The sequence below is a fragment of the Fibroporia radiculosa genome (genome assembly GCF_000313525.1).
Source record: "Fibroporia radiculosa TFFH 294 genomic supercontigs, scaffold3262, whole genome shotgun sequence".
In the NCBI taxonomy this organism is placed as follows: Eukaryota; Fungi; Basidiomycota; class Agaricomycetes; order Polyporales; family Fibroporiaceae; genus Fibroporia; species Fibroporia radiculosa.
Window position 1 is genome coordinate 1 of NW_012133382.1, and position 10,978 is coordinate 10,978.

The 10,978-nt window shown below is 51.4% G+C and overlaps 6 protein-coding genes across 6 annotated transcripts; 3 read left to right on the forward strand and 3 right to left on the reverse strand.

Annotated features, from left to right (window-relative positions):
• Positions 1-137: 137 nt before the first annotated feature.
• On the forward strand, positions 138-435 carry FIBRA_04616 (uncharacterized protein; the record flags this gene model as incomplete). The annotated part of the gene is made up of 3 exons (XM_012326407.1): positions 138-212; positions 268-288; positions 340-435. The coding sequence occupies 3 exons, from the start codon at positions 138-140 to the stop codon at positions 433-435; spliced, it is 192 nt and encodes a 63-aa protein (XP_012181797.1).
• A 1,021-nt stretch (positions 436-1,456) lies between these two features.
• On the reverse strand, positions 1,457-1,874 carry FIBRA_04617 (uncharacterized protein; the record flags this gene model as incomplete). The annotated part of the gene is made up of 3 exons (XM_012326408.1): positions 1,457-1,506; positions 1,562-1,794; positions 1,849-1,874. The coding sequence occupies 3 exons, from the start codon at positions 1,872-1,874 to the stop codon at positions 1,457-1,459; spliced, it is 309 nt and encodes a 102-aa protein (XP_012181798.1).
• A 500-nt stretch (positions 1,875-2,374) lies between these two features.
• Positions 2,375-2,817, forward strand: FIBRA_04618 (uncharacterized protein; the record flags this gene model as incomplete). Its single annotated transcript, XM_012326409.1, has 3 exons — positions 2,375-2,424; positions 2,478-2,710; positions 2,759-2,817. 3 exons carry the CDS (start codon positions 2,375-2,377, stop codon positions 2,815-2,817), a joined length of 342 nt encoding a protein of 113 aa, XP_012181799.1.
• A 508-nt stretch (positions 2,818-3,325) lies between these two features.
• Positions 3,326-5,012, reverse strand: FIBRA_04619 (uncharacterized protein; the record flags this gene model as incomplete). Its single annotated transcript, XM_012326410.1, has 2 exons — positions 3,326-4,945; positions 4,995-5,012. 2 exons carry the CDS (start codon positions 5,010-5,012, stop codon positions 3,326-3,328), a joined length of 1,638 nt encoding a protein of 545 aa, XP_012181800.1.
• A 1,295-nt stretch (positions 5,013-6,307) lies between these two features.
• On the forward strand, positions 6,308-9,217 carry FIBRA_04620 (uncharacterized protein; the record flags this gene model as incomplete). Its single annotated transcript, XM_012326411.1, has 9 exons — positions 6,308-6,682; positions 6,734-6,895; positions 6,951-7,081; positions 7,135-7,273; positions 7,322-8,098; positions 8,154-8,390; positions 8,442-8,643; positions 8,711-8,875; positions 8,934-9,217. 9 exons carry the CDS (start codon positions 6,308-6,310, stop codon positions 9,215-9,217), a joined length of 2,472 nt encoding a protein of 823 aa, XP_012181801.1.
• Positions 9,218-9,361: 144 nt separating this feature from the next.
• Positions 9,362-10,489, reverse strand: FIBRA_04621 (uncharacterized protein; the record flags this gene model as incomplete). The annotated part of the gene is made up of 3 exons (XM_012326412.1): positions 9,362-9,385; positions 9,449-10,009; positions 10,064-10,489. 3 exons carry the CDS (start codon positions 10,487-10,489, stop codon positions 9,362-9,364), a joined length of 1,011 nt encoding a protein of 336 aa, XP_012181802.1.
• Positions 10,490-10,978: the final 489 nt, after the last annotated feature.

The window sequence follows — 10,978 nt, forward strand, 5'->3', positions numbered from 1 at the left end:
TTACCCCCCCCCTCCCTTGTTTGCCTCTGTTGTCCTCCACACGTGATTCCACACGCCGCCACGCCATGCGAGGCTTGCAGTGCACTTCTGAGCAAAGTAAAGAATGCTTTCACCGCGGTAAAGACACGACCTTCTCAATGGCTTGCAGACATGCAGGCTCTCACACAGACACGAGCGTCTCGAAGTGCCCTATGCGCAAGATGCAGCCAGTTGTCCGCGCAAAACACTGAGGAGTTGATGAAATTTTGTTTACGCTTGAAACATCAGATCGAGACGACGATCTCGGAGGTATGTAGCGCATTTGTGCGTATGCAAAAGAGAACTAACACGCCTATTCAGATTTACAAGGAAGAGATCAAATATGCCGATGGTCGATTGACGCGGGGTGTGAAGGCATTTGATGTAGCTACTCTGTTTAAACCCCGGCATCCTTGATCAACTACCGACGCATGTTGTACAGTACATTCGCAAGTCGAATAGACTTTGCCTGAAAACAGACGACCAAACACCGACACTCTGCGAAGATCGTGTCCAAAAAGGTTGGTTGCGTGAAAAACACTGACGGCAATGGGATCCCTTGCGGCTCTGCCATTCCATCGCTGATCCTGTTGCAGACGACTAAGGTCGACGTGGTGTTGGCAGCGGCAGTAAAGTACAATGCTGCACCCCGGCATGCACCTCATCCTGGAACGCAGCAGAGGACCCGCTGACCGCATCAATCGAGCGTCCCCCACCGTGGCTTGCCGAAGCGGGGTCGCTATCCGTTACATCATCATAGAAGATGTTGCTGTAGCCAGATGAGAATCTCGCGGAGGGAGATGCAGAGGTGCTAGTGCGAGTGTATGCACGGTCAGTGCGCGATGAGGTCGAGGATGTGATCACAAAGGTGGGCTTGAGCTCGATTGGCATTCCCAGCCAGCGAATCGCTAGTGAACTGACACCTTCCATGACAGAAATGTTATGGAACGTTCAATGTTTCATCTTGAATCACAGAACTGAGGATATGGACAGTATGTATGTTGCAATGGGCTTTCGAACGTCTCAATCGATTTGAATGTGCTCAGCGCTGTCGATAGTGCACACGGTCAAGGCTAAATAAACTCCACTGCGATGCACAGTGCAGAAAGTGGTTGCTGCAGGTTAGGAATAGTACTCACAATTGGAGAATTTCCGACGAACTTTGTGGTCTGCTTCTAGCATTTTCAACTTAGATTGTTGTTCTTTCATCAACTCTTAGATGGTATACGATCCATACTGATCTCTTCGTTTATTGCGAACAGTCATATGAATGCCCATGAAATTTACTTCAGTATCCGTTCGAATGACCTTGAATTCAGTCTGGCCCTCTTTCGCTGAAGTGATTCGCTGTATATAGTAAAATACGAGTTGGCTTAAAGTACAATTATGCCCGAAGCCCGCGATCATGACCTTATACACCTCATCGATGGCAAGAACCTCAAGCGTTCATGTTCTGCTGAGTCTCTCCCTTGTCCTGACGAAGGTTTCCTGCAGTTACTTCCGTCAGCGACTTCCACGTCTTTGCGGATGACAAAACACCTACCAGTAGTCTCTTGGCTACGATCTCCGGACACTGCGCCCACTACGGCGTCCTTCTTCCCTCCCAATCTGTCCATCGTGCCCTCGGCATAGCCTTTGGCCTGGGCTGCCTTGTACTCGGCTTCACCTTGGTTATGCTCGTCCTTGCCCGACTGTTGCCAGGACTCGGAACCCATAAAGTTCCCCATCGTCTCTACAGCAGTTCCCTTCACCGAGTGGTATTGACCCGTGGTTTTGCTGAGATGAAAGGGTAAGTAAGTATAGATCCAATGCCTTGAGACGAGAACTCACTTGGGCTCTCCGGTGTTTGTGGACATGATGCGTATAGAGTGAAGTGAAGATTCGGGGATGGTGGCTGAGTTCAAGATGCGAATGAGAGGAACTTATGTCGACGATCGCCTTATATGAGGCTGCCTCGGTTCCCTTCACGCATTTTGTCGCGTCACATCGCACCTTGCTGTTGAACGCGTCCTAAGCCATGACGTCACGCGTCCGAAGAGATCTGTGACGGGATCTAACGCCATCGCCCTCTCGACGCTTACGCTTCCAGATATGGAAATGCTCTCTACGACGTCACCTGGTCTCCCGACGTCACCGCGCTCCATTGGTCCCAGGGCGCAGATGCATGACGAGGTGGCGTGCATGCCATCATCGAGCGGCCAGGGATGTTTCGTATTTTCTCGAGCTGTGGAGTCCGCTTGGCGGTGTCTCATCGGGACACTATATAAGCCCAGTGAATTGTCCCCATTTCTTCAAACAGGTCTCATTCATATCTGACACTCACCCACCTCTTTCTCATATACCAACTCATCGCACCATGTCTTCAAACACCAACACCAACTCTTCCAACAACACCGGCGAGCCCAAGTAAGCCACTTTTAGTCCTTTGCTTTTATCCCGTGAGACTGATCGTTCTGTAGCAAGACTACTGGGCAATACCACTCGTTGAAGGGAACTGTGGTCGAGACCATCGGAGACCTCACTGGTGCCACGTCCTGGTCACAATCAGGCAAAGAGGAGCATGCACAGGGCGAGACCGAGTACAACGCCGCCCAGGCGAAACAGTACGCCGAGGGAACCGCCGATCGCTTAGCGGGAAAGGCGGATGCTGTTCTCGGTGCCATCTCCGGCGATCGCCAGCAAGAGCTATCAGGTATGTCTCAGCTACACACAGCGAGCTATTCTCACATCAAGCGTGCAGGCAATGCTCAGCACGACAAGGGCCAAGCTCAGCAGGAAATAAACAAGCCCGCTGTCTAACAACTTCCGTCTACGTGTAATATTGTATTTATACCCACATAATAAGAGTGCATGCCGGCTTAAAAATACTACCGTAGTGACGCTCTTAGAATAGTACGACTCATAATTATGACACGTCACTCATTTCGGCGTGAAATACTGAGTCTAATTGTATAAGGATGCAATGGATGTATTCTACCTCCCTCTCATTGTACTTGATAGACGAGCTTGAGGAATAATTTACTTCTGAAAATGCATATAAACAGTTTTATAGGAGTACGATGGGGCCTCATGTCAATATTCACGGTTGAGAACACTGCAACGTAGCTTCCACATATCGGATCCCAGTTTGACCGAAATTGTCCCGCATCGTAGAAATAATGATATCATAAGTCAATGCTTGTACTAACAAAGGCCGTCAGTTTCCCCAAACAAAATCGAGTGGATCTAGCACTCACGCTTCAAGAAGAAATACATGTAATATAACACGGGAAACCACTGGAATACACAGGCACAGCGGACCCTATGTTTACGTACCCACACGCATACAGATACCACCATGTCCACAACACGGCGCATCCTGCTGTAGAGCTGTAGTTTCCTCACTGGGATCGAGCGTTCGCACAACGTCTGCCAGGTCACCTTCGATCAGCCTGGATGTCAATGCAGGATTGAACTCTTCAAGTGGTCGCTTAAAGTCGAGCTGGAGTAACTTTAGGCGTGCACCATAATCCCTCCTTGACTCAAAACACTCCACTGCCCACGCAATGTCCTCCTGCGACACATCATCGTGTGAGACGATGAACTCCTTGAGACCGGGACATAGTATGAACCCCGTCTCGCCGTCCACGGACGTCCTTGTGCGCTTAAGCGCGTTAAAGAGCGTCGGCATCCCGCAGAACGGCGCCGAGAGCTCAAGGCGTTCAAGCGCAGGCATGTGTTCGAGGATGTGTATCCAGTCCTGCGTGAAGAGCTCGTAGTCGAGCGCGCGCACGACCAGCTGCCGCACGCCCACGAAGCGCACGAGGTCCCCTACGTGCTGCAGCCGCGTGACGAGCGTAAACTCGTCCACGCCCTCGCGCCAGTCCCACTGTACGTGCACGGTTCCGCCTGCGGTCGTGCTGAACTTGAGCCCCTGCACACCAATGTGGTCATACACGTCGAGCGAGACGCTCTGTACGTGCGACACAATACTATTGTCAAGAATGATGCGCTCCGTGGGTGGGTGCTGCAGCGCAAGGACGACGGTCGAGGTGGAGGGAAAAGCGATTCGTGAGAGGATCTTGGCCGCAACGTCGTGGTGTGCCACGAGGAGGAGGTTGGCTAATCTGGGCAGATGTATGGGGTCCGTATCCAATAGGACGCTTCGAGGGTCACAGGCGAATTTAGAGTTGGTGAGGCCCAGGCCCAGGGAGTCTAGCATGGGACACTTTTGCAGTGTCCATAATAACTGCACTAAGGACGGTGTGGGCTGGTTCATGAGCAAGATTTGGGTCAAATTTTCGTACGGACGCCACTGGAGCGAAAGCTGTGAAATAATGATAGACCTGAGGGACGGCATTTTGTCGTCAAAAATCTGGATCATATCCATGTCTCGGGAATCAGCTGGCTTTTGCTCTGCGGAGACGACGAGTGTGCTCAGATGAGGCGCGGCGTTTTTGAAGGGGGAGAGGATGATGTTTGTTTCTACCGGAGAGAAACGTGAGATATATAGGGAGTTGATTCGGTGTGTTGCCACGGCACACATCGCCGCAAGGTAGCGAACCATGGGGTCAAGGTCCTGGAGGGACGGCCCTTCGATGCTGACACTGAGAGCAGATTTTCGGGACCTCTTCAAAAACTCACGGAGCATGTTCGGACCGCAATCATTGTTGAACATTATCGAAGTCCAGAGCCGAGGGGAGTTCAGCGCGACATTGCGCCAGTACCGACACACATAGGTGACCGCGAGCCAGCTCCTGCCTTCTTTGAGCGCCTTGCGACTCAGTGGGCGTGGCTCGTTAGCCCCAGGCATGGCTACGAGGGTGTCGAATATCTCATACAGAATGTCATCGGAAATACGCGCGATGGGTGTCGATGTCGGATGAAGAGGAGCCAAACACATGTAGTTGTCGGTATAGGTTCTCAAGGGAGGTTCAGATGACCTGACCTGTCGGGCCGTGAGTATATTTCCAGGAATAATAGTGCAATATGCTCACCAGTAATCGCACATTCATGGTAGACCGACAGTCGGCGCTATGCTCGAAAGCGATGGATGGCTGTGAACCACAGGAGAGGAGTCGCGTGACTACACTTGATCGAACCCCAAATGTGGCTGAGAGCGTTCGTCATTATCTTATCTTGCTCGTTCTTTCTCGACTGCCAGTACTTACTGTTCTGAATTCCTCAACTTCCTGCACTGCAAGTTGTGGCTGATAATATTTTGCGAATACGTTCACCAGTGAACGGAATGCTAGGGGCGCTAGTAGAGACGGAGAGCGTTTTCTCTCTTGATGCACCAAGGTCGTATAGCTCGCTCGTATGCTTGAATTTCGGAGTGTGTTTTCATCCGTGTCTCACACATCCAATATGTTGCTCACGCAAGTGAGATTTTTGCGGACAGGTCATTGATCCGCACTATCTGAAGGGTAGCGTGAGAGACAAAAATGTATTACAAGGACACTGGCATGGAAGTGTGGTTTGTGACGTATTTCATTTCTGGTTTAGTCTCTGCTAGCAAATATTTGTCTCCGTCTTCTGACCTACGATGTTCTAGGCTACGTCTTCATCAGCGCCATGTCAGAACATTCATAACGTTCGTCGGATATGCAATAGTACCATTCAAGGTACTGATATGCAAGTACTTGGCTATTGGCTGTGAACGTGTCGACACACAAAGTGCATCTCTGTGTTGGCATAGTAGTCCATGATACTACATGAACTCTGTGGGTCACCACTGTATATTTTTCGTTGACATGCGTTCGAGATGATCTCGCCCAAATCAGTTATTTTGAACGCTCAGACCACACAACTCCGCCTTCATCATCGCATTCACCGATGGGAATCCCTTGGCCTGTTGTGAAGTAACATATGCATAGCTCTTATCAAACTGGCTCCGCAGCATCATAACCCGAAATGACTGAATGCTCACTAAGGCAGCCAAATAAGGCGGGAAGGTAAGGTTCAACTTCGTACTCAGGAACAAACAAGTCATTTAATCTTGTTTGCTTTTGATAATCTTCTAGTGACTACCAGAAACACAGCTTAATTTTCGCCTGATTCACCCTCTCAGAAGATCCTGCTGATGAATGCATAATAGTGATCGAGTACATCGCTGAAGCATCGTCTCACGCAGACTCGGGTTTAAATGCATCAGTCCGATGACATTGTCACATTTATTCACAAACCCACCGCTTGACAATCTCCGACTCAATCTCTCTGAGCGGTACTAAGGCGAACTTAAAGCGCAGTGGGCTGCTACCCATCGTGAAGGAATCATTGTACGGCGACCTCGCGCCAGCCTCCGCTAACCATGCAGCCTGCTCGTGTAGTTTCATTCGAACACCGCCGCTCGAAGTATGGTGTCGATCCTCCGCCTTACAATCAGATCATTCCCCAGTCTCAACGTCCGCGAGGTCGACCGGCCGCCTCTACATTGTCTATATCTCGTTCTCCTCTGCCTTCATTGACGGACACAAAGTCTAGGACCTCAATACATTCCGTTCCCATGTCATTCACTGCATCGGCTGGCATAGAGCTAGGGCACAGAAGGCCCGGCGAACTTACTCGAAGGAGGCTGTCGGATGCAGGCCGAGCACCACTCGATCTTATGGGAGATGAATGGGAGCTGGGCTCACGACCACAAGTTGGCTCACCCGAAAGGCAAAAGCCGGCGTCCACTCGTGAAGTAAGTATGGATTCTATATGTGACTGAATATCACACTGATGGTCTCGATAGCGAGTGACTAAGGCCGTCACGAATGTCCTCGGTACGACAGCTGAAGTTGCGCACGAGCTTCTGGCAGAAGGAGAATGCCTACTCGAGTTTGCCCCGATCCCCGGTCTGGCGATTGTAGCAAGGTCATTGCTCGCGATCTGGGATGCTTATCGTGCTTTTAAGGTAGGCGCCGCGCATGCGTTGTGGTTCTCATGCATCGGGACTGAGAGCCATGTAGCACACTCATTCAGCTTGCGAGGCTTTGACGGATCGGTGTGCTGTCATCCTTCTTTTTGTGCGGAGGGAAATTTCACGAGCTGGCGATCGCATTGCAGCAGATCTCAAGCCTTCTATCAAAAGTCTTGAGGAGTACGTGTCTTCGGCTCTCACCCTCTGCATAGTTATTCAGTGTACTATCACAGATCGTTCGGAGTGGTGCGCGGATATTTAGAGGAACAAAGCCAGAAATCACTCCTTAAACGGTTTGTGGAGCGTGAGGAGATCCGAGCAAAAATTCAAGAATGCCACCAAGGCCTCACGGATGCCCTGGCCATGTTTGGGGTAGGTTTCGCTTAATATATGACTGCCATCGAGCTCAGTGAACGCTAGGTTGCCATCCAGTTCCGGATCCTACAGCAGGGCGAGAAGCCCGGAGAGCTGCTACGGGATGCCATATACGAACGGCCAGAATACATCAATACCCAGCAATCCTCCACGTTGATTGACATGGCTTCCCTCGATTGCACAGAGCCATCGGGCTCGATTAGTCTCCCAGGTGACCCGGACGACCAGACAGCAGGCATGACGCACGAGCAGATTCGCAACTACTTAGCTGCCGCAGACGCACGGCAGCTCACTTGGGATCTCGCGCAGGATAGGGTCGAAATGTGGAAACTGATGGAAAAGGTGCTGGCGGAGGAGAGTCTGACAGAGACGGAAATTATCGAAACCTTTCAAATCGGGCGTGATGAAATACCCGAAACCATTGCGATGTTGCAGGAAGCCTTGGCGCACGAGTCCAAGTCCGAGATAAAGATGAGGGCCATGACCCAAGACGTCTCAACCGACGCGGTAAAACACTCTAGCGCCGTTGGGACGTCTATGTCCGCTCCATACTCGTCGCGCACGAAGCAGGCCGAGGACCTGCAGGAATTCGAAATGGTCTTGAGGGATCGAGACCGCAGATTCATTGAAGTGGGGCTCAAGGCTTTGAGCAGTGTGCAGCAGTCACTGCCGAGTTGGGCAATTATGGAGTACGAGGTCATCCGCGACGAGAGGATTGGCATCGGATACTACTCCGATGTGTATAAAGGCATGTGGCGAAATCGTTCGGTTGCAATCAAAGTCCTCGGGAAGGCGGTCCCACAAGAATTGTTCATGAATGAGGTGAGTTTTTCCAAGTCGCTATTGGGAAATTATGAGCGAACCCATTTTTTTTCAGGTCGAAGTCTGGAAAGAGCTCAGCCATCCCAATGTATTGGAGTTCCTGGGTGCATCATTCCTCACAAGCGATCCACCGTGGTTTTTCGTCAGCCCGTATATGAAGAATCGCGACCTAGTATCGCACCTCAAGAAGCTGCCAAGTCTCGACTCAATCAATCCATTTAAGATGATTCACGAGATCACACGAGGTATGGCGTATCTGCACAGGGAACAAGTGTTACACGGTGATTTGAAGGTATGTATCTTGACTATTTGCACTTTTGAGTGCACCTTACCTGTGCGTCAGGGTACAAATGTCTTAATCGACGACCAGGGTGTGTGTGTCATCGCGGATTTTGGCCAGAGCAAGATGAAGTCAGGACGCATTCGGGAAATTCAAGCCACAAACGGCTTAGGCGATCATCAAAGCGCCAGTACTGCCTCGCGTCTCAACATGAGCAAAACCAATCAGGACTACCCGGTGAGAAGGAAAGCCATCAGACATGATCGTACGTTGTACGCTTGCACGTTCCTTTGCAACCCGCTCACCTCGAGTCTCCACCTTTGGGATGGTAGATGAAGCTCTGCGATGGCAGGCGCCAGAGCTCATGGCAGGCAGGTGCGAAATGACGCAGCAGACCGATGTCTATGCATTTGCGATGTGCTGCATCGAGATCCTTGGGAAGGGTGAGCCGCCGTGGTCAGCCAAGGACGACAACGCCGTGCGCCAGTTTGTGCTCAGTGCGCATCGCTCTCGCTTGTCTTCTCCGAGACCCTGCTGACCGTCTTTTCTCACTAGGAAAAAAGACGAGACCCAAGATTCCTCAAATCGCCGAGAGATGGATGCCTTATGTTGAGAGCGTCATCAAATCCTGCTGGGATCATGACCCGTCTGTTCGGCCTTCGTTTGAGAAGTTGGTCCGTGATATTGGGCAGCATCGTCTTCTCCTGGACACGGATACGAAAGATCTCGAGGAATCCAAAGGGTGGTTCGGTCATTCCTCGTATCTTTATGTTGTATTGGTAATCCTGTTCCTCTTTCTTATTTCTGTAACCCACGCTGGCATCGATTTTGTATCGTAGAGAGTTCAGCGATCACAATCTTCATGCACAAAACTTGCTACTCTCGAGATCCCTATTCTCCCCATTCTCCTTATTCTGCCCTCGTCCGTCATGTGTCGCATCGGGGTCAAATTCTGTTTTATAGCCCCTCATTTCCTCGTCCTCCTACCATGGTAATTTAAGGGGAAGCTGAACACGTCGTAGTGAGTTTTGGTAGTAGCAGACATGCCGATGTATGCCGCCTAAACGCACCTTCGCAAGGACAGCGTCCAAGCTTTTGCACATCTGCTTCAGCGCATAGTTCAGCATATCAATGGCATCCACCTTGCACTGGGTACATGCTATGTACGACCCCTCCTCCATTAGCTGTACGTGCAGTATGCGGTTCTCCACCACAGTCGCACCGCACGGCAGATGCACGACAGACTTGGCCAGTACATCCTGAAACTCATGCACGTCAATCTGGATTCGCTGCCATTTACTGCAGCAAGTAAGGTGGCTGATCTGCGGCGGCTGTATATGTTGACAGCGCTCGCAAGAAAGCGTCATGAAACGACCTTTGCTGTCGTGGTCGGCACACGACTCGCCGTCACCCGAGCCTAGTCCTCTGAATAATCCCCACTGATCGGTGCAGCGCACAAATTCGATCGCAGCCGCGACGCATCGGGCGCGGTACTCCATCAGGAGGAACACCGCGTCCAGCGAGATCTCCTTGTCCCAGCTCGAGATTGGGGCGCGGTGCCGCAGCGTGCCCCTCGCCGCGGCTGCCGCCTCTGTGTGCAATCTGAGATGCCATGCAGCAGCAAAGGCGACCTACACCGCGCGTCTGTCGTCCAGGAACCATGGTTCGAGTAGCATGGGGCGCACACGCGCCACGACACCATCTAGTGCGTATTTCCTCGCGGCCTCGAGAACAGCTGCAATCGCGTCGACAGTGGCGAACACCGGGGGCGAAAAGGGATAGCACAATCGCAGGAGTGCGTCGATGATCTCGCTGGGCTCAGTAACGAGTATGACGGGGAGATCGTCCTGACGAGACGTCGGGGCATTGTTGCCGTCGTTAGATGATGTGGTAGTGGTTGGAGAGGCTAGAGAAGTGTGGGTGTCGACATCATTATTGGGTGTGGGAGGAGGCTGGGGGAGAGCGAACATGCCCTCGAAGAACGGGGACGCTTCAGAGAGGATCAGCCGGTGCACTTTAAAGTCGACGCCGTCCGAGGTGCGCATAATTACATCTGCTGTGGATTTGGTAAACGGATAGGAAGATGGCTGACGCGGCGGCTCTGCACCCATTTTGAACTGCCGTTGTGTTCACTTCCACGTACGGTGTCGGCTTGGCAGAGATCTTGCTCCCTGCGTGCGGATCAGCTTAGCGGGATATGCCCCAAATTGAAGCAAACTGAAACATCATCAGTCACTTTGCATGAACCAAAGCACAGAAGGAAGAATGCACTACCTTCTGTGCTGTTGTCGACACCACAAACCTGATTTTGGTGACAATGTACCCGTATATACACTATACGTACAGCAAGATCAGCAGAATAGCTCAGACCAACATTGAGCGAGTACCGCGTTCAGCGCACATACGATGAAAATACAATAGGTGGGCAATCGGAGGACACAATATGTCTTGATGGTGCAAGGGCAGGCAGAACGGAAAAGGATAGGGGCAAGGGGGCAAAGAAAAGGAAAGGGGTGAGCTTGCTGCCTCATACTTAAGCACCTGTCATTGCGGAACATAACTGCCGCGCGCTCCCTGGTGTCGTCCCCATCGAGTGGTGG